This window comes from Pseudophryne corroboree, chromosome 6 (assembly GCF_028390025.1).
Source record: "Pseudophryne corroboree isolate aPseCor3 chromosome 6, aPseCor3.hap2, whole genome shotgun sequence".
Taxonomy (NCBI): domain Eukaryota; kingdom Metazoa; phylum Chordata; class Amphibia; order Anura; family Myobatrachidae; genus Pseudophryne; species Pseudophryne corroboree.
The window spans coordinates 606,109,863-606,133,439 of NC_086449.1; the positions used below are offsets into that span (position 1 = coordinate 606,109,863).

The 23,577-nt window shown below is 38.7% G+C and overlaps 1 protein-coding gene across 1 annotated transcript; it reads right to left on the minus strand.

Moving 5' to 3' along the window:
- Nucleotides 1-10,071: 10,071 nt before the first annotated feature.
- On the minus strand, nt 10,072-15,957 carry MSX2 (msh homeobox 2). The gene is made up of 2 exons (XM_063930535.1): nt 15,365-15,957; nt 10,072-11,541 (listed from the first exon to the last, which is right to left on the minus strand). The coding sequence occupies exons 1-2, from the start codon at nt 15,708-15,710 to the stop codon at nt 11,117-11,119; spliced, it is 771 nt and encodes a 256-aa protein (XP_063786605.1). The 5' UTR covers nt 15,711-15,957; the 3' UTR covers nt 10,072-11,116.
- Nucleotides 15,958-23,577: the final 7,620 nt, after the last annotated feature.

A 23,577-nucleotide genomic window follows, 5' to 3' on the forward strand; every position in this document is an offset into this window, starting at 1 on the left:
CTGCTATGTATAATTTTTTAGAATGCACTTTTTAAATATTACCTCGACACTGATTGGTTGCCATGGGTCTCTTCTCCACTGGCTCACTTCTCCACTCTTTTCAGCGCTTCATGAATAGACCCCTTAGGGGACCATTTATCAAATAATAGTTGCAGCTATGTCCTGAAAAACTCCTGCTTTTGGGAGTTAGCCACAAATATTATGTTGCCTTGGAATGTATAAAGGAGGGATTACAGCAGGTATCTCCGATACCTGCTGTGATCCCCCCATTTCCGCCCACAGCCATATATACTATAAGATCTATGGGGGATGCAATACTGACGAACGTATCAATATCAGGAATGCAAATCATTTCCGATATTGTTCCCCGCCGCTACCACAATCTTTTGATTGTGGTAGCCCATTGTAGCCTATGAGCTATGGATCAAAGAAAGAAGTATTGGCTGGGTTCTCCTGGGACCCTCCACCGGAAATGGACTCAGTGCATCATAATCACATGTGACTGCACATGCGCAGGACACCCGGCAGCCTGCAGAGCACATTGCAGGGACAAGCTCTTTTCAGAACCCCTGTCCTGCGTATGCCAGGTGATACATTCACCCGATAAGATTGCACATTGCAATGTGATCCTGGGAGGAAAGATCCCGCCCAGATCGCATTCATGATGTGATCCTTGATAAATGGGCACCAAAATGTTGTGTGCTCATTATATGCAGATTGTCACTTAATTTTCCATTGGTCAACACATTTCCCATACTAAAAGAATTATGTTTAAAAAAAAAAAAAACAGTATGATAGTCTAATAATGAGATGATTAGAAAATGTCATCTTATTATAATTGGTGAACTAATCACACAGAGAGAAATATTTTAAATCATCATTATACTGTTTTTATACAGTGGCAGTCATTACAAAGTCTCCTGATTTTATCTCCTCTGTTTCTTCTGTATTAAGGTTCCCAGTGTCAGCGAGGCAAAGGGTAAACAGGTAATTCTGTTGCTAATAAAGCAAATATTTATTTCCATCATGAGATACAGCAACAGGTTCACTTGTCTAATGCTCTACTTAGCTATTGCTTTGTGTATACCAGGAAGATGTGTTTGTACATTTAATATTTATCTAGACAATAAGTTAATCAACTATCTAAAACTGCCACTGTTTGATAATAATATCTTATTGGCTAAAATAACTGTCTATTATGGGTGTGAGCAAGTTGTGTTTTGTTTTCATTATTAATGTTATGCCTTCATATTTTTATTCCCACACTCTAGAGCTTACATTCAGTGCACAGAAATTTTTTTTTTACAGATTAGTTTCACTTAAAGTAGCAATAAAAGCGTGGAGTTCTATAGATTGATTTTACTATTCTGATTTGTGCCTTAAATATACTAATAATAATAATAATAATAATAATAGTGTTGTTGTTGATGTTGTTGTTGTTGTTGTTGTTGTTGTTGTTGTTGTTGTTGTTGTCGTCAAATAACCAATCATCTTTATTATTTATGTTTATAAAATGTTCACAGGTTCAAGGATTTATAAAGCAGGTACCACATGTCATCTTTAGCCTGCAAAAGCAAATAAAACAATATTTCACTAATAAGAAATCAAGTTATTCTAATGGGTATTTTTGTTAAATTCATCACGTTGAACTTTGTGACTTTTCTAAAGTTCTTTTTTACACAGTATATATTAATCATCAGATAGACCATTTTACTTTACTTCTAGTCTGACCATAAATAAAGTACAGTACTTTTGGTTCCGATGAGAAACATATGATAATAAATATTGTTTTATAGCGATGTATTCAATTTAATGTTGTAAAATCTGGTATGTATTACATTGTTCTCGATATGGTAGTCAGCAGACCTCATGCTGTAGACTCTGCTGCCATTAACCCCTTGGATGCCAGTCATGTACAGTACTGCCGCATTAAAACACCAGGACAGCATTTTCTGCACAACATAAATGCACTATTATAAAACAACTACATGTTTGTAGAATGCTCCATGACGCTGTTTCACGGTGCTTTGTTGCCAGAGGAGCCACGATCTGACGTAGTTATAGAACGTAGTTAGCTAGCTCTGACGTAGTTATAGAAGGAGAAGTGAGATAAGGGAACATTTCGTGGTCCCTGGTCTTCTATTGGATCAAACCCGCAGGTATCAAATCGTAGAAAGTTATATATATCAGCGTGAGGTGAGCTTCTAAAAAGCCTTTCACCCTTTCAGCTTCTATACATAAAAACACAGCCCTAGAAGTTTGAGACACAGTATTAATTAGTGCAACAACCCATGAAAATGGGGCAGAAATAGCATTCCTTCCTTCTGCAAAACACCCAGGACTAATAAACCATTGTTAAGTTGGCTTGCTGCCTTTGCTAAATTACACAGCATTAAAAAATAATGCTTTTCATATTAGGTCCTAATTAAAGGTTGGGACAGCTTTAAAACAAGAGGAAATCAAAGAAAATATATATATAAAAAAAACTCTGTCAAGAGTTATGGGAAGCTAATAAAGCATGCTTGTTATAGAGCGGCACTTTGCCCCCAGCTACAGCCAAACTGGAGCCACCGCAATTGGCTTTCAATGAGATAATGATATTCCTTCTCTGCCATTAAAAGGCTCCTAGTGTAAAGTTAAAATGATTTATTTAATTTAGGAAATTATGAGGTGTAACTTCAAAGATGAAGCCGATAGTAATGGAAAACATCAGCTTGTTGGAAATTATAATAATAATTGTTTGTAATACACTGATATCAAGGTTCTTTCATCAAGCAAATTAAATCTAACCCAGACAAAAGGTCTATCCAGGTTTATTAGATATGTTCTTGTGATTTTATGATTTCCGTATCGGAGCAATAGTTTGCAACCTTGCGGTGCTTTGATGTCCTGTCATGATTAAATTCGATTTTAATAGATGATCCCCTTAGGGATCTGCAGCGCTGCAGCCTTTTTTTATTTTTATGATAGATAGATTGATAGATAGATAGATGGATAGATAGATAGATAGATAGATAGATAGATAGATAGATAGATAGATAGATAGATAGATAGATAGATAGATAAAAATATATTTTTTAAATATATGTACACAGAGGTATAACACACACACACACACACACACACACACACACACACACACACACACACACACATCATTCATAATGGAATAACTAGAGCTATCTATGGAGCTGCTTTTAGTGTACACTAAAGTTAGCTGTCTATCTATCTATCTATCTATCTATCTATCTATCTATCTATCTATCTATCTATATTCCATTATGTATGGTATAGCCCAGTATTCTGGTGTTTGCCATTGTTTCATTATTTCAAGGGGATCATTAAACTCTGTTTAACTTCATTGCATATTAATAGGAGCAGCATATTTTACGAATTATGTTCATTCTTTTAGGCTGTTTTTTTGTGTGGTTTAAAAAAAAATAGATTTTAGAGCATTGTTGTAAGGTGGGCGTCTTTTGCCAACTAGCTGAACTTTAGCTGTAAGGTCCATTACTGTATTTTCATTTCCTTTAAGAGCGTTGTTAAATATTATTTGTATTCTGGAAATATTTCAGAACGTGTGTTTCCCAGGCAAACTTGCTGTAACCCCTTTTAAAAGTACACATGAGCTGATGAAAAATACCGGGGCTGAAGCTTTATGAACCGTTATTTCCCTGTAAACTACAAAAGGGGGATTTTATTCATTTGAGAAAAGGTTAATACAAGGAGACATTTCTTATTCATACGGCTTGTTTTAATGCAAGGGCACGGAATTTTGCCTGGAAAAATCATCTAAAGACCTATTTAGCTAGATCCCACTTCACGTTTTCCACATCCAGTTTAGCATTCCCTATAGATACATCCTCAGTCTAGTGAGATAGGCAGACATGATCCAAGTGGTCCACGGACAAGATAGGTAGGTAGGTAAGTATATATGGATGGACAGACAGACAGACAGACAGACAGACAGACAGACAGATAGATAGATAGATAGATAGATAGATAGATAGATAGATAGATAGATAGATAGATAGATACTGTAGATAGATATAGATAGATAGATAGATAGATAGATAGATAGATAGATAGATAGATAGATAGATAGCTGATAGATAGATAGATTTGTGTGTGTGCAAATGCGTGTGTATGTATATATATATATATATATATACACACACACACACACACACACACACACACACACACACACGCACACACACACACACACACACCAATATTTAGTACAATCTAAATAAATGATATCAGTTGTGACAGGTAATGATTTTCGAAGGCTCTGCCAGCAGGATTGAGGAACACATAGACAGGAATATCCCTTCTCTATACTGTTTTCGGGACAACATAATGTTATTTCAAACACTACATGTAAAAAGTTATTGCATTGTCTTGCTTGCTATTGTAACATTGTAAAGGCTATTACACATAAAGGCTGCATTGTGTTACTTGTTTATATAATATGAAACCACTAAGAGGATGTTCAAGTTCTCCACAAAGGCGTATGATCTGAACGATATTATAGTCCTATACAAGGAATGGATCGGTAGTAGACATGTAATAGTGCTAGAAATAAGGTTCATATAAACGTATACAGGGGGTAATTCCAAGTTGATCGCAGCAGGAATTTTTTTAGCAGTTGGGCAAAAACCATGTGCACTGCAGGGGAGGCAGATTTAACATGTGCAGAGAGAATTAGATTTGGGTGGGTTATTTTGTTTCTGTGCAGGGTAAATACTGGCTGCTTTATTTTTACACTGCAAATTAGATTGCAGATTGAACACACCACACCCAAATCTAACTCTCTCTGCACATGTTATGTCTGCCGACTGCCTCCCCTGCAGTGCACATGGTTTTGCCCAACTGCTAACCAAAATCCTGCTGCGATCAACTTGGAATTACCCCCACAGTGCGCAAACAAAACTACTGCGAGACTTACATATGCTCAAGCTTTCCTTAATATTACCGACGCAAACGAGATGGTTGTATGGAAAACTAAATCCACTTGCAGACATGAATAATTCCAGAGGGTGAATATTTACATTAAGATATATAACTCCCTTTAAAATGCTATCATTCCTTTCATAGCCCTTATGCACTTATAAACTCTAAGGATTCAGGCATCTATGAATCTTTGAACACGAGTAATAGGTTACTAAAGATCACAGTGCAGTTTCTGTCTGTCTCATTTTCTGTAATTCTTATGTTTCTTTATCTGTCTCTTGTCCCTCTCTTAACTCTCTTTCACCTTCTTCTTTAATCTGTCTCTATTTCCCTCTCTCAACACTTATTTGTTTTGTCGCACCTTCCTGACTTTTTCACGATAATTCTCTCTCTCCCTCTCTCGACCTCTTATTCCCCCATTTATCTATTCATATACTCTCTCTCTCTCTCTCTCTCTCTCTCTCTCTCTCTCTCTCTCTCTCTCTCTCTTAGATAAATTAAGTTTCTGAACAGGTGCAAACCAATATTATTGTATGCCATATATTCAGGAAATATTTGGATTACCTCCACTTGTGCGATGCCAATTAGCCTTCCCACTGTCCTAGAACAAGTGAGTTACAGAAGGTGACCGAGGAAGCCAGCAGAGCATCCCTTACCCCACCCCAATCCAGCACACAGATGACGGGATGTCTTCACTCTTCCCAGTCTCTTAATGAAGAACTTCTTGGACTCATGTTTGTTGTTTCTTGTGGTAAAAATGTGAAAGAAAACTTCTAATGTAACGAGAAAAATATTTGGTAGAAAGCCAGATACTGGTTGGGACAGACCGAGTAACACAGGGGAACAGTGTCTAATCAGAGCTAGCAGCATTCCCATAGCCCTGCGTGTTCCTATCAGAGCTGGGGCAGCACAGGCCAATATTTGAGTGGAAAACAATGTTAGATGTAATAAATCCTAAACTTGTACCATAAACGTATACATTTATAATAGCTGATAATGTGACTGTCAATAGATACCATATGTAACGTGACTCAGAGACATCACAGTGATAACATGCTATTATTCTCAATGTACTGCCTCAGCAATATTACCAGCTCCCCCCTGACACTTGGACTAGGTAGCCTCGTGGGCACCCTATCTCATTCCTGTACAATAACAGAATGGGTGGTGTGGTAAATATAGCAATTATACTGTATGCGACATTTGTGTATTTAAGTCCTGACGATTCAAATATGTCTCCCTTTTACAGATGCGTGGGAGGATTCTACGAATTTGTTTTACTCTCAAGTGATAGACTCTAAAATATAATGTATTATCCATGCTCGCCATTCTTGCTTCATGAAAACCAATAAGTATATAGTGTTATGTCCCTGCTCCCGGGGTTGAGCTCCAGGAGAAGGGATTCACTTAGAGGGGGTGTTAAGTGACCTCCTCTGTCATTGGCTGTAAGCAGCAGCACCGGGATCTCTGTAGTTGGGCATTTTTGCTGGTTCTCCAGGAGCAGATAAGGGAACCATGCTGCTTTCATTGCAAGCAGTTCAGCTTCAAAACTTATTAAAACAATTCACATTTTATCTTACAATTTCTTGAGCACGACCTCTGTAACTTTGTACATCTACTGTACTTGATATAATTAGCTGTGTGTGATGCAGACTGGGAATCTCCTGTGAGTGACTGCTCCAGTCAGCTGTAACAATCACTTATATATTACTTCCTGAGACTGGTTGGGCGAGATGACGGCAAACGTAGATGTGTCAAGCTGGCATTAGTTAAATGGTAGTAAAACAAGGAAACAAGGTACAGTATATGAGGGCCCTCATACTAAAGGGTAGAGAGATGAAGTACTAAGCAATAAGCTGCCAACTGCCATGTTACAAGATGTGCTTGAAAAATGTGAGTTGTGAGTTGAATTGTTGGTACTTTATCTCTCTCCACTTTACCTTTCTCCAAACTATGATAACTACCCCCATAGAAAGAACGTGATAATATACCAAACGTTACATACAAGTTTAACTTATTCGCAGGTTATAGATCCAGGGTTTGTGGTGCTAGTTTGCTCTCATTTCTTTTGTCATCGGTATAAGACCTTGGTACATTATGGTAGTCATTTTCAGTATATGACTTTATAATGGTTGCACTATAAATAGATTTTCAGCCCACGCTGAGTAAACATCGGTCCCTCCAAATATTTGATCAGATGCTGGCAATTTCGTAAGACTTCATAGCCTACGTTTCTCAGTAGTCAGCACCCTCTCGCTGCAATAAAAGTAATGCTCATCTCGGCATATTTGTAGGACTTTGCTGTTAATGGTCCATTTGCTTACAGTTGTGCTTTCCTTCACAGTTCAATGCATAAATCTATGCGCAGAGCTTGCCTGGGGAATTGGTGTTACTGCAGGTTAAATGGTCCTCTTTCATATCATTTCACGCAGGCAGCGTCCAGGGGGTGGGAGGAAGGCAGACAATACTTCTCATTGGAGCAGAGCTTTGATAGCCCCCCATAGAATCATAAAAGCCTAGTGTTGACTTTTTTGCCAATAAATGTTAATTTGTTAGGTCTGCTATGGAGATTTACTCCCATGTGGGCTGACATTCGGCGGTACGTGGCAGCTATTTCAGGTCATATCAGTCCGATATTAGGGGGGGGGGGGGGGGGGGGGTGTAGGGGGGAGCGGAGCGGGTGTGTAAGAGGACTGTGTGTGTCTATATAGGTATGTTTGTATGTACGTACGTACGTACACAGTTACACACACACACAGACACACACATATATATATATATATATATATATATATACATACATACAGTCGTGTGTGTGTGTGTGTGTGTGTGTGTGTGTGTGTGTGTGTGTGTGTGTGTGTGTGTGTGTGTGTGTGTGTGTGTTTGAAGAGACTTTTTTTATTTTACATCTCCGTATTCTTATTTACCTGTAATGGGTTAAATTGACGGTTTTTTATCAGAGGGCACAAAGAGTTGTCATCCTGAAGCATTGACGAGGTATTTATTCCTGGCTGCCCCTCCAGGCATCAGATCGTTAAATAGATGCGTTCTGATTTTCATTCAGCTGTCATCACAGCCAATAAAGCGATTTACTTCAATTAAAAATAACATGTCATCTAAAAGCATCATTACAAAATATATTAAAACGTAATAGCGAATTATGACTGAGGTCACTGTGCTTTTGATGGAGACTATTAAAATGACAAGCTGCTGGAAAAATGAAGACAAGAATGCACTGGCAGATTAAAGGCTTTTAATCATATGCATTTCTAATCATGTCAGAAAATGGAACTGATTGGGGATCGAGTGATGCTGGAAGAAATAGATGTATTTGTTTCTAACTCTAATTGAGATGATGAGAAGCATTTCAGGAGTGGTTAAGTTACAAAACCACTAAATACAAACAGTATGTTTATAGCGTAATATGAATTGGAGCTGGAACCTTACAGACTCGTATATAATGTCAGTCTCTCCAAATCACTCAGACTGGCTGAGAACCTAAGGAAACCAAAAGATCAAAGGAAGCAAATGAAAAACACACATTCGATATCACTTTAATTGTTGAGACTATTATGAATTTCATATAGAATATAGGACTGTGTGTGGCAACAAATACATACAGACAGACAGACATGCTGTACATAAATACAGACATACTTACATACATACATACATACATACATACATACATACAGACATACATGCAGACAGACATACATGAATACACTACATACAAAGGGTTATTGAAAATGTTATTCAACATAATTCAACAGATACTGTATGTTCAGATATGCTAGGTTTTGCGGAATTTTTACCAACTGTATGCAGACCCTGACTTGATTAGAGAGTAGTGTTCAATATAGCACGGGCTAAGAAACAGCTGTGAAATATAAGCATTTATTGATTTCAGACTGTTTGTTTTGATAATAATGTAAACTGAATGCTATATAGCTTTAGAAATGTATATGATGTTGCTGAAAACATTACTCTGATTTGTTTGTAAAACGCTTACAGTTCTAAAGTTACTTTTTATATATTAAATTGTCTTACAGACTTGTACTTTCAGTTTGGTTAAATTGAAATATCGATATCTATTCATATGCTAAAAACACCGTTTCATATTATTACATCAATTGAAGTCCCTTATATTCTGAAAATATATATTTCAATATTATTTATAATATTTTAGAGTGCATAAGATAAAAGAACGATTTTAACTCCGATTCAAGTTTTTACATCAAATCCTTATATGGAAGTTCCTCTCAAGTGAAAACAGTGAAGTACGTTTAGTTTAAAAAAAAAAAAAGGCTTTACCTTTATTTTTTTTAGTTATTTATATATTTAATCTATAGAATACTACTTCTTAGGTAAAAACAAAAAGTAAACATATGAGGTAGAAATAATTTAAATAAGCCCTAAATACACTTTCATAAAAGAGGAAACTTAAGTAGATACATTCATTTCCTAGCCATTGCTGAAAGGTAAAAACACCAAACGGGCTCTCAAGACCCACTTCTTCACCAAACCCAGCCAAATCTCATCCTAACCCTCTATTCCAAGCTCTCTATGTACCCCGTCTGTATCAACCCTGTCTGTCTACCCCTCCCCTTTAGATTGTAAGATCTCACGAGTAGGGCCCTCTTCCCTCATGTGTTTATCCTTTTTCTTACTTTAGTAATCTTCAACTGCTCCAAATCCAGCAGTCTTCTGCCACCTGATACTTATTCCAGTGTCATCTGCTGATGTAGCTATGTTTATTTACCCTGTACTTGTCCTATATTGTCAGCTGTAAATTGCTGTTTGATTATTTGTTTATGTACTCTGTAATTGGGCGCTGCAGAACCCTTGTGGCGCCATATAAACTAAGGATAATAATAATAATAGTAATAATAATAATAATAATAATAAAATATATTATTATTATTTCAATAGTTGTGACCAATTATATATGTTAAATATTAACTTTAACATTTGAACAAAGAATAACAATAGTGTCCTCTGTGCTGCTAAAACATTCACATCTCCCAAAACAAGACATACAAATACACATATTAAACAGTAATAAGATTTTAATTTAATAACAAATAAGAGATATATGAAATTATAACTCTTTAATAAAATATATACCATTTTACACGACGACCCTTTCAAAGGGATGATAATATTGAAATAAAAATTAACAGGTGATCAGTGGTTCATGTGTATCAGCAATAAAACAAATCAAATTTTGCATAACAGGTTCTAAAAAACAAACATCTGATTAATTTCATGCAGAAATTGTTCATTTTTATTTCTGAAAGACTTGAAGATATACTTTGAAAATGGCTTAGCGATTAAAGTAATCACTGATGTAATCGATAAAAAGTTTAGGTAGAACAAAAATATGAAATTAACCCTCTAGTAAAGACTTTGTGCTACATTATGGAGTTTGCTATTGTAAATCATACATACGAAATTTTATTATAATGATGTGTTGAAATAAAGTTCTACTGTTGAGTTGAGGTGGCAGGATTCATTGCTAAGGCACATATATAGGTTTGATTAAACATTTTAACCTGACCTATATCTTCTTTTTCTAGTTATATATATATAAAAGAGGTTTTTGTTAATAAAGGCATTGTACTACAAACATACAATTCACATATACGAGGCTCCCCTTGAAGACTGGAACCCATTATACAGGGCATTGTAAGGGACACCTATTGTTCTACCAGTTTTGTACCAGGTATTGCTTATGTGTGATGCTGAGGTTTCAGATTCGGCACCTTTTCCGTGATTACAGGCATTAAAAAGTCCACTCTTTGGTTAATTCTTGGACTGTGTTTTCTATGTACATTTTTACACCAGCTTCCTTTATAGTTTAAGGCAAATGCAGATTTAATGTTAAGATCGATACATCCAAATTATAAATAAATGATTAGGCACAAACTGAAAAAAATAATACTACTATTTGGGCAATAATGTTGATGACCCTTTTTGCCTACAGTGTCTTTCAGTATCCAACAGCGCAGGCTATAAGGCACTTCTGAATTCAGGGTCTATTGAAAAGGTAAATCCACAGAGCGACCAGCACAGTCTCAGCCTTTGTGCAAGTTTGGGCGTACATATTACCCATCAAGTACTTTGTAGAATAGTTCATATCCTTGTGCTTAGAATCGTCTCAAGAAAAGTGATACATGCTGTATCCAACAGGCGTAGCGTAGAGTCCTACAGGTGGGATGGGAAGAACCGGTCTGTGTAGTTGATAGGACGATCCATACAATGATGCAGTTGGGATAGGAGAATTAATGGGGAAGGGTATACTAAAGCCATGGGGCAGCATTGGTTTTGCTGCCATTTTGAGCTTTTCTAGTTCGGCTTCCTGCAGTCTTTTGGCTTTAGCCCTACGGTTCTGGAACCAAATTTTAACCTGGGTCTCTGTTAGGTTGAGTGAGCTGGAAAACTCAGCCCTTTCTGCTATGGAGAGGTATTGCTTTTGGCGAAATTTACGCTCCAGAGCCAGCAACTGCGATGTAGTGAATGGAGTTCTGGGCTTTCTGTTGGTCTTATGCTTCCTCAGGGTGCAGGTGGAAGGGCTGAGGCGTCCTGTAAAATACAGTCTGTTAGGAAGGTGTATCTCAAGCACACACAACGGAAAAATCACAATATATTCACTAGATAGCTCAACAGTGGTACTGAATAAAAAAAAAGTTTGAGAAATAGCTATAGAGGTACACAATAGGGATGCGAATATTATTATTCGGTAAGTTTAATTTCAGCAGCGCAAAAAACAAGAATTACTATTTTAATTCGAGATGACAAGATATACATTTATAGTTCAAATACTATTACCAAAGAGATCGCTACGTGTTCTGCCCTGATTAATTATGTATTTTGTTTAAATGTTAGTCATCAATACATTCACTTTTGCATGTAATAAAACTTCAAAAGGTTAATGCTGACATATTCTGCACGTTAGGCATCTATACAAATTAACACGAGGATGACAAGCTAGCTGGTTAATGTGTACACTAAATTCATCTATCTATCTATCTATCTATCTATCTATCTATCTATCTATCTATCTATCATATATGTGTTGAGTATGTATGTATGTATGTATGTATATATATATATATATATATATACAAACAAACAAACAAACAAACACAAATGAGTAGGGCAGGCAGTCTTAACGACGTACAGTGTATATATTATAACATAAATCCTTCTCATTCTCTCCCAAGTATTGTGGCTGAATGATTACATGACTAATTAAAAAGTTTATTATTTACTCACTTATTTATGCAAATGTAATTTGCCAAAATCATGAATCCTCAAAGAATTAAACACATTAGAGAATATCATTTAAATATTAATCAATGAAAGTTTATGATGGATGTCAAAGTACTGGTCAATTTTTAATGTAATAAAACTAGATGTTTCCCCTCAATCACAAAATGAAAATGTAACATTTGTATTGCTACTAAAAGGTTATTTTATACTTCAGCACCGATCTACACTGTCCTGATGTTCACAGTATATGGGATACATACGTTCTTTATTACTTATGGAATATGGAAAACCATCGTGCGAAGATTTGGAAATATATTTTTTTATATACATACGTATATATACACACACACACACACACACACACACACACACACACACACACACACACACACACACACACACACACCAAAGAATTGTTGTTGTTTTTTAGATGTAATTTGAAAAGTTATATACACGTTTTTCTCAAAGGGTTACCTGTGGATAATAACTACATTAAATGCTGACTCATCGATTCATATTGACTATTAAGGATTTAGATAAATTAAATATGCATTAGTAATTTGGGCTGAATGTGCTCAGCTATTTATACCACACAGGAATGAACCGACACAACAGTATCAAAAGATTTTTTTTCCCACTATGTGACAGCCTTTAAATTGAATCACATTCCATGGTGTATTACAGTCTAATCTGTTCTTAAAACATTATTAGTAACTTGCTTTTATTTAATCACTTTTAATTCTCTTCTCCAGTTTATTCCATCAACATAATCTCAATAAGATTTTGTGTAGTATCATTAACAGGTATATGTGTGGATTAGTTAACAAGAACTGATGTAGGATTCCTGTAAAGAAATATTTAAAATAATTTATATTTTCTTACCATAAATTAACTATCAACATAGATAAAAAGCAATATATAGCTATTGGAGCACATTATGCATATGTGAAAATAATGGGATATTTACAATCACACTTATGCAAATGTATATATGCCTGCAAACACTGTCAGTGAGATTGCGCTACCTATAATTCTGCTTTATGTTAAGTACTCTGCTTTATGTGCTAGTATTCATGCCTATATGTTTCAGCATAAAGGGGACAAGCCTCTATCTACGGGATATATTTACTAAGAAGGGAGTTCTGTTTAAGATGGGATGTTGCCAATAGCAACCAATCAGATTCTACTTCTCATTTATCTAGTACCGTCTAGAAGATAATGCCTAAAATCTGATTGGTTGCCATGGGCAACATCCCATCTTAAATAGAACTCTCATCTTAGTAAATGTACCCCTATGCATAGTACACACACACACACACACACACACACACACACACACACACACACACACACACACACACACACGTGTATATACGTGATGCCCAGAAGAACGTAGGTTATTCCCAGGCCAGCAGGAGTTGGTGATGTGATGTGGGGGAAGTACTTTCTATGAATGAGAGATCCCTCGCTTGTTTCATTTGAAATGTGTGTGACACTCTCATCAGGACCCACTTCTTCGATTAGAGATCCCACAGATTCCCCATTTCTCAGCCTGTCACATTGAAATATATGAATTATGGAGACGTGTAACCTCCAGAGAAGCAGGTGCTTCACCTCTGCTCTCCAGGCCCACACTTACTGTACCTAATGACCAAAGCTACCTTCTGTTTCTTGGTTTATACTTCTTGCACTGCACTGCCATGTGCCTGCATGTACTTCAGTCAACTGTACTTTGCCATTAAATAATACTACTGACTCAAGTCACATTTTATGTTGTGGACCATACTAGATATTCCTTTTTTATGCAGCACGTAAGTGTATAGAGTCTGGGTTAAACTGAGGTGTACTCTTACTAGACTAAATATAACATCTCAACAATACATGTATCCACAATCTTCCTAAAGCTGAAGAGGAAATGATCAACTAAATACAATCTATGTGCACATGCGGTGCCAGTGAAATGTGATGGTGCTGGGAAGCATACACTGTGTACATCTGCACGTGTTACTATGTAGTGACATGCTAACAAATCTAAGGAGGACACTGTCCATTTTAAATGAATATGCTGCTATTTAACAGTACACAGTTAAGAAATAATATATATATATATATATATATATATATATATATATATATATATATATATATAGATTGAATGGAGGACATCTGAAGGATACCGAGACTTGTGTCTCTTCTCGGTGGTATATTACTCTGCACCACAAACGATCTCAACAATCCCTGTATTGTTTAAGTAGTCAGCAAACACATGTATTGAAGTACTCATCTGAAGATGCCATGAAGATCTTAAACAAACATCCGGATCCCATGATTCTCATCTGCTATAATAGTGTGTGGCCTGACACCAAGTAAATGAATGTGTAACTATGAGCTGCAGGGCTGCGGTAATATACTGATTTTACAGTGTTTAGGGGATTACTCTCTTCTGATATGACTCAGATTTATCTGCATTTACGCAGCGGAAACGTTTCGGCCATGTAGCCCTTTGGAGAAAAAAGCAGCATTCATAAATCTGGACATGTGTAATAATGGATAAAACTCAGTGCATACAGTGGGAAGAGTGGTTAATGTTATGTATTCAGCTTTAAAAGCCAGTGTAATATACCCTGTGCATTTGCATATATAGTGTAATAAAGCACTGCATTAGGCTAAAGCGTTGTTTATGTGGTTCTCTTCATATACAGTACATCTAGTTAAATAAAGAGAGATCATCAATCATGCACATATCAAATATGCTGCTGGTCTGATGTAAACGAGCTATGAGTGAGCAAGGGACAGATTAGAAGCATTCATGTACAACAGCTATACAACGATTTAACACATTCCCTGCCAGCCTGAGAAGAGGAGAGGGGTAAAGAATGCCCCCTCTAGTAGAAGCAGGATGAATCAGCTACTTACAGTGACGTGTATATTGCTGAAATCACAGTATGCACATAGCACACATCGAGCCTGGTTAGGGGGGGACTGATATGAGCTCATAGAAAGCAGACAAGCGTAATTAACCAGATGAAAGAGCCTATAGGTGGACTGTAACCAGAGACAGGCAGTGCAGATACACATCGCTATGGCACCGAGCTGCAGAGCATCTCTCAGCCCGGACATCACAGTAACTTACTTGGTGGGGGGGAATAGCTGCCACCTTCTTTTGCCCAAGCTGCCCCATCTTCGGAGTTTTCCGATTTCACAGACGAAGTTTCAAAGTTTTTGGTAAGCCCAGGAGGGCTGGGACTTTCTCTGCTCCCGATCCCCAAGTGCAGGTGCCTTGAAGGTCCACTGGCTGCGGGGAGCTCCAAGCCACGTAGATGGGACACCTCCTTAGGCATCCTCTTATCAGCCATGAGTGCTTCCACGCTGAATGGTAGGCTGGAAACCTTGATCTTGTGATCGTCAGATGGGATGGGATGCACGGAGCACTCTTCATCTGAGCTTAAATCCTCCTTAATTCTCCTCGGGGAAGACATGTTTGTGTAGGGGAGCAGACGCGAGTCCCCTTCCTGGCCCAGATCCCTTTTTGAGAGTAGTATCCCCTCTCTGTGGCTGCACTCAACTCTCAGTCCCAGCACTCAGCCCCAGCAGCACTCCGCAGGCAGACACTGCAGGGAAACTCAATAAACCTTCTCATTCCTCCTGTGACAGCCAAAAGGGAACGCCCGGGCCTGTGACGTGCCCAGCCTGCCTCCTGATTTGCTGACCGCCCCTCCTCCTTTATGGCACTGACTTTTTAGAACTGTTTTTGTTACAAAAAAAAAAAAAAAGAGGGAGTTAATTACACAGGCTGCAAACTGTGCTGTGTTATTAGTGATACCTGTAGGGCTGTAATCACAAGAAACTGAAAAGTCACTTGGGTAATTAAGTTTGATTATATGAAGAGGAAGCTCATATAACCAATTTTCTCTTTCTAGTCTCCGCTTTAAAGATTTCGTTCTTTGTAATGTCTTCATGTGTCTACATGTAAACATTTTAAGTATCATTTTGACATTTAAGTGATATAGATAAATTTGATATCTGACTACTAGGAGGGCAGTCGCTTGGTGCCTTTGAAGTAAGTGCACTGTGAGGATACCATGATAGCTGTGTAAAGACTCAATGATTCTTCAATAAAACGACATATTGCATGTCAGTCAGCAATGTGTAATTAGCTAACACATCACTTATTTCCTAAGAGGACAGTGGATTTCAAATGTGATTATAAGTGCATTATATGTGTATATGTAGAAAAGGAAAATAGTTGCTATTAAACAGGACTTTCCCACGCTGATATTAAATTCGTACAGTACCATGCCCAATAACCCAAGCATAGAATAATAACAATGTACCAAATCTGCACTGTGACAATTCATACAGTGACCAATTAAAGTAGGGGCCGCAGTAGTATTATATGTTAAAATATTCATGCCTATCTGTTCTATCAGAAAACAGTCTGAAAAATAATTGCAGTTTTCACATGATTAATGAATTCTTTAATTATACCACAATTATAATGTCCCATAATTGTTGCATAATCAGTCTTTGGAACAATTAGAGTAATGTGTTACCATATCCTAACATTCAATCTTCCAATTAATTACACGATAATAGTCCACTCCTCTCCTATATAATTCCTGGTAGTTTAAGTTCCAAGAACCTAGCAGTACTTGCATACAGAATTACAGCCTGTAGTGTAGAAAGTTAAGAAGTATTTGAATCCAGAGTCCTCGTTTTGTAGCTCTTAATGCACAACAGATTAATATATCATTGCTCCACCATTACTAAAATAATCCGCCGTAGTTTGGTAGAATACAATTATAGAGAAGTATACAAATTGAACAGGATTCTCTCTCTCTCTCTCTCTCTCTCTCTCTCTCTCTCTCTTAAATCATATAGTCAAAGCAGTGAGAATGCTATTATAACGTATATTGCCCACTGTTTGGTAGTAACTTGAGACACATCAGGCACTTTATAGTATTACAGTTAAATTGACACTATATAGGAATATTCCGATGTTCATCCATAGTTCATGTATGATCATTTATACAATAATATGTAGACCGAACAATTTGTTCTGCTGATCCATTCTGCCTTAATATATTGTAATTATGCGACTTCGAGCACTCAGTTACACGTAGGCCTTATAGGTAGCCAGAACCGGTTTATCAATGACACTATTAATGTGTATGATAATTGTATTCTATAATGAAATGTATGATTTATTATGATACAATTATTATCACAGATAGTTTTGGGTATCAGCTGAGTATAGAAATCTGGTGGACAGTGATATTTGAAAGTACTTAATGATATAACACATGTAGGCCCTTCGTTTATTATATTATAATGTCACGTTTCTCCCGTGCGTTGCCGCTGTACTTGGTTCTTGGTAAGTCTCTATTTTTCAATGTCCAGAAATTAGCATAGGGCACATAAAATGTTTCCACTTCGAGTGTGTGTGTGTGTGTGTGTGTGTGTGTGTGTGTGTGTGTGTGTGTGTGTGTGTGTGTGTGTGTACGTTTTTATGAATCCAATCAAATTCTTTGCAGATTTGCTTCATGTTATTAATACAACTTTTTAAATCAATGCGGTACAGTGTCTTTGTGTGCGTTATGGGAAGTATGGAAGGGAGGGGGGGGGGGGGGGGTATTGGGGGTATTACATCCCCAGTATAATTTGGAACCTTGGTGTATAAGTTAAAAAAAAAGCACGACTGCATAAAAGTCTCAGAACCTTTACTGAAGTACGCTGTAAAATGACTGATTGAATTATTATAGCTCACTCCAATGTTGTATTTACTATCACTCTTATTATTTTATACCTCATTTAGGGGTCTATTTACTAAGCCTTGGCTGGAGATAAAGTTGCTGGAGATAAAGTACCAGCCAATCTGCTCCTACTGCCATGTCACAGGCTGTGTTTGAAAAATGACAGTTAGGAGCTGATTGACTGGTACTTTATCTCCAGCGACTTTATCTCCATCTAAGGCTTAGTAAATAGACCCCTTAGTTTTTGCTAACATATCCAGAAGCGTTATGGAGGGAAGAGGTGCATTTATAGTACTGTAGTGCAGAGATAAAACGGGAAGGCTGGATGCAATAAAGAGACAGGGGGGGGGGGGGCTGACTGTCCGCTCTTACATTTCATCTCAGCAATAATACAACTGAGAAATACACATGCATGATGATTATCCTAAAATCTGCTGTTGTATTAATATGCTTATAAATATCAACTTTTTCCCCAAAGGATGTATTTATGTACACTTATTAAATTGATACACTTATTGATGCTGCTAACCTCAAAAACTATTGTTGGACCTTTAAAAAAAAAAGGCGTTGTGTAGTTATTAGAGAGATAAACACTGTATTTAAGAACACACACTGTGTTCAAACTCCCATTTGTTTAATATTCATTAGTTCTGATAATATTTATTGTTTGACCTGTCGCTTACAGAGTTGATTGATTTGTTTGATGTTATCTTTCACTATTATTAGGTTAATAATTTATAAGCATAATGTTCAGTGATACTGATTATGACCCAATGTACAACTCAATGACTCCAACCCCCCCCCCCCCCCCCCCCCCCACCCCTAAAACAGTGACAAGCTCTATCCTATTCTTAGAAGATGACCAGTTAGAGACGTCCCGGTCTAGCTGTGGTGGTGACATTGAAGAGGCTGCTGGGATTATCTCCAGACAATCAATTGAAATCGCTCTGAGACTCCTCTGTCTTCAGTTTGCACCGCTGTGTGTTGGCATTTAGCATCCCAGACAGATCTAAGTAAATGGCAGGTACTTTAACCCTGGGACTGAGCAGGAGCCAATGATCTACATGCAGATAGTCCCCACTTCATGAGAAGACAGAAGAGCATGGGTCAGACGATAGGGGACTGGGGGCAGATCAGTAGTAGCAGCAGCAGGAAGAGTAAAGTGTTTATATCAGCTAATGATGACTCCCCTGGCCCCAGCACTAATTACACACTCAGGGCTCTGATTTTTCTCTTCCTCTCCAGGATAATAACTTTCGCCCACCTCAGCAGCGGTATAGCAGCCGCCGATCAGTCAGACTAGGTGCACATGCTTTGTCCGTAGGCAGCAGCAGCAGCAGCAGCAGGAGAGGGAGGGGAGGGGAGGGGAGGGGGCGCTGGGGCGGAGGGGGAGGCTGCAGACGGAATCAGGCTATTTGCAGGCGCCAGCAGCGGCGAGATGAAAGACAAACTCCTGGGGGAAGCGGCTGTTGAGTTTGAGCGGCTCCAGCAGCCTCTGCAGCGGCGGCCTGTCCCTGGCAGTCCCGCCCCGGTCCCCAGGGCCTGTCATGAAGCCAGCCCACCGCTCCACCTCTACGGCCTCTCCTTATACAGGGGGCAGGGGGAGGCAGGAAGCGTCCGCAATGAGGATGTAATAACAGCATTAACACTCATTAATCTTAATATTATAGAGATCCTGCAAAAGGATTAACCCGTCATGTCACGCTCCTTCTCCTTAGTATAGGTATACACGATATTCTGTGCAGTCTCTCTCTCTCTCGCTCTCAAGTTTGTGTATCTATCTATCTATCTATCTATCTATCTATCTATCTATCTATCTATCTATCTATCTATCATCTATATTTCTGTGTGTATATATATCTTTCATTTTTCAAATAAAAACTAAAAACATCGATATATGAACATTTTATATATATATCCGAACGTCCTTCAATGCTATTTGTTTTATTACTGCGAATTATACTGCTAAAATGGTTCTATATTTCTGTCCTTATGGGTTTACAATCCACTCCACGCTGCATACTGAATCCATTAAATGAATGCAGTGTAGTTCATACTTTGCTGTTGTCTTACTACTTTGTATCTATCATTTGTTGCTTTTTATTGTTCATGTAGGGTTATGCACATATAGTAGAAGTTATTTAAGCGACCTGATTATTGCAGGATTAATAACACGGTTTATACAGCCATATCTATCTGGCCGCCAAGGTGGCTAATAGTTGCATTATATTATATTAACCCCTGGAACTGTAAATGTATATAAATAGCGTTAGATTTGTATGAATGCCTCTCACTGCTTAGCAGTACAGTGAGAATCATGGCCCTCATTCCGAGTTGTTCGCTCGGTATTTTTCATCGCATCGCAATGAAAATCCGCTTAGTACGCATGCGCAATGTTCGCACTGCGACTGCGCCAAGTAACTTTGCTATGTAGAAAGTAATTTTACTCACGGCTTTTTCATCGCTCCGGCGATCGTAATGTGATTGACAGGAAATGGGTGTTACTGGGCGGAAACACGGCGTTTCAGGGGCGTGTGGCTGAAAACGCTACCGTTTCCGGAAAAAACGCAGGAGTGGCCGGAGAAACGGTGGGAGTGCCTGGGCGAACGCTGGGTGTGTTTGTGACGTCAACCAGGAACGACAAGCACTGAACTGATCTGCACAGGCAGAGTAAGTCTGAAGCTACTCTGAAACTGCTAAGTAGTTAGTAATCGCAATATTGCGAATACATCGGTCGCAATTTTAAGAAGCTAAGATTCACTCCCAGTAGGCGGCGGCTTAGCGTGTGTAACTCTGCTAAATTCGCCTTGCGACCGATCAACTCGGAATGAGGGCCCATGTCAATTTAATAACCAACATCGGCTAACCTAGTCAGTTAGTATTTAATCGGTGTCTTAGTGATGCTCTGCCATTTGTGTAACGTTTTATTAGTTATCTGCATGCAATCAATCTGCTCTGGGGAAAAGCCATAATGAAAATCATGCACTCTTCTAAAGTTCAACCGATTTTCCCACAATTACAATCTCTTCTTGTGTTTCCTCAGCGCTTGTCTCCTTTTGTAGTACTGGATCACAGGGGTGTTGTTAAATGTAATCAAGGGTAACAGATGTTGAAATTCAGCCAAAATATTTGAAAATGTATAATAACCACCACTGTCATTTAAATAACTGACAACAAACAAAGCTCTATGTCAATTAAGACAACAGCAACAACAACAACAACAACAACAAAAATATGAGTTATAGAAAAATAATAGATAATAGTATTTAATTTAAATTTACCAGTTATGGGTATGTTTAGACTACTGCTGCCTGAGGCAACAACTGAACAAGCTACAGTATTTCACATCTCACTTTATACAGACTGCCATAAACATTTGTATCCAGGGAAAAAGCAACCAACATGATAAATATAGCTGATTTCGTTTCCCCCCCGTTTTGTTCCCCAAATATATGCTGCTGCAGACAACTGCCACCATGGGCCACTTCTCTGTCTCACCCCTGAAACCACATAGGCAACAAATACACAAATGATGATCTTTTATGTTCAATTTACACTATATAAATATATAACCCATTAAATTAAGTTAGTCCTCAAAAATATCATTACGTTAATTGGCTTCAGATAAAATGAGTCCTTATGAGTGTGAGTTTGCATGACAGGGAATATAGGGGTCTATTTTAGAGATGAGCGCCTGAAATTTTTCGGGTTTTGTGTTTTGGTTTTGGGTTCGGTTCCGCGGCCGTGTTTTGGGTTCGAACGCGTTTTGGCAAAACCTCACCGAATTATTTTTGTCGGATTCGGGTGTGTTTTGGATTCGGGTGTTTTTTTCCAAAAACACTAAAAAACAGCTTAAATCATAGAATTTGGGGGTCATTTTGATCCCAAAGTATTATTAACCTCAAAAACCATAATTTACACTCATTTTCAGTCTATTCTGAATACCTCACACCTCACAATATTATTTTTAGTCCTAAAATTTGCACCGAGGTCGCTGTGTGAGTAAGATAAGCGACCCTAGTGGCCGACACAAACACCGGGCCCATCTAGGAGTGGCACTGCAGTGTCACGCAGGATGTCCCTTCCAAAAAACCCTCCCCAAACAGCACATGACGCAAAGAAAAAAAGAGGCGCAATGAGGTAGCTGTGTGAGTAAGATTAGCGACCCTAGTGGCCGACACAAACACCGGGCCCATCTAGGAGTGGCACTGCAGTGTCACGCAGGATGGCCCTTCCAAAAAACCCTCCCCAAACAGCACATGACGCAAAGAAAAAAAGAGGCGCAATGAGGTAGCTGACTGTGTGAGTAAGATTAGCGACCCTAGTGGCCGACACAAACACCGGGCACATCTAGGAGTGGCACTGCAGTGTCACGCAGGATGTCCCTTCCAAAAAACCCTCCCCAAACAGCACATGACGCAAAGAAAAAAAGAGGCGCAATGAGGTAGCTGTGTGAGTAAGATTAGCGACCCTAGTGGCCGACACAAACACCGGGCACATCTAGGAGTGGCACTGCAGTGTCACGCAGGATGTCCCTTCCAAAAAACCCTCCCCAAACAGCACATGACGCAAAGAAAAAAAGAGGCGCAATGAGGTAGCTGTGTGAGTAAGATTAGCGACCCTAGTGGCCGACACAAACACCGGGCCCATCTAGGAGTGGCACTGCAGTGTCACGCAGGATGTCCCTTCCAAAAAACCCTCCCCAATCAGCACATGATGCAAAGAAAAAGAAAAGAAAAAAGAGGTGCAAGATGGAATTATCCTTGGGCCCTCCCACCCACCCTTATGTTGTATAAACAAAACAGGACATGCACACTTTAACCAACCCATCATTTCAGTGACAGGGTCTGCCACACGACTGTGACTGATATGACGGGTTGGTTTGGACCCCCCCCAAAAAAGAAGCAATTAATCTCTCCTTGCACAAACTGGCTCTACAGAGGCAAGATGTCCACCTCATCTTCACCCTCCGATATATCACCGTGTACATCCCCCTCCTCACAGATTATCAATTCGTCCCCACTGGAATCCACCATCTCAGCTCCCTGTGTACTTTGTGGAGGCAATTGCTGCTGGTCAATGTCTCCGCGGAGGAATTGATTATAATTCATTTTAATGAACATCATCTTCTCCACATTTTCTGGATGTAACCTCGTACGCCGATTGCTGACAAGGTGAGCGGCGGCACTAAACACTCTTTCGGAGTACACACTTGTGGGAGGGCAACTTAGGTAGAATAAAGCCAGTTTGTGCAAGGGCCTCCAAATTGCCTCTTTTTCCTGCCAGTATAAGTACGGACTGTGTGACGTGCCTACTTGGATGCGGTCACTCATATAATCCTCCACCATTCTATCAATGTTGAGAGAATCATATGCAGTGACAGTAGACGACATGTCCGTAATCGTTGTCAGGTCCTTCAGTCCGGACCAGATGTCAGCATCAGCAGTCGCTCCAGACTGCCCTGCATCACCGCCAGCGGGTGGGCTCGGAATTCTGAGCCTTTTCCTCGCACCCCCAGTTGCGGGAGAATGTGAAGGAGGAGATGTTGACAGGTCGCGTTCCGCTTGACTTGACAATTTTGTCACCAGCAGGT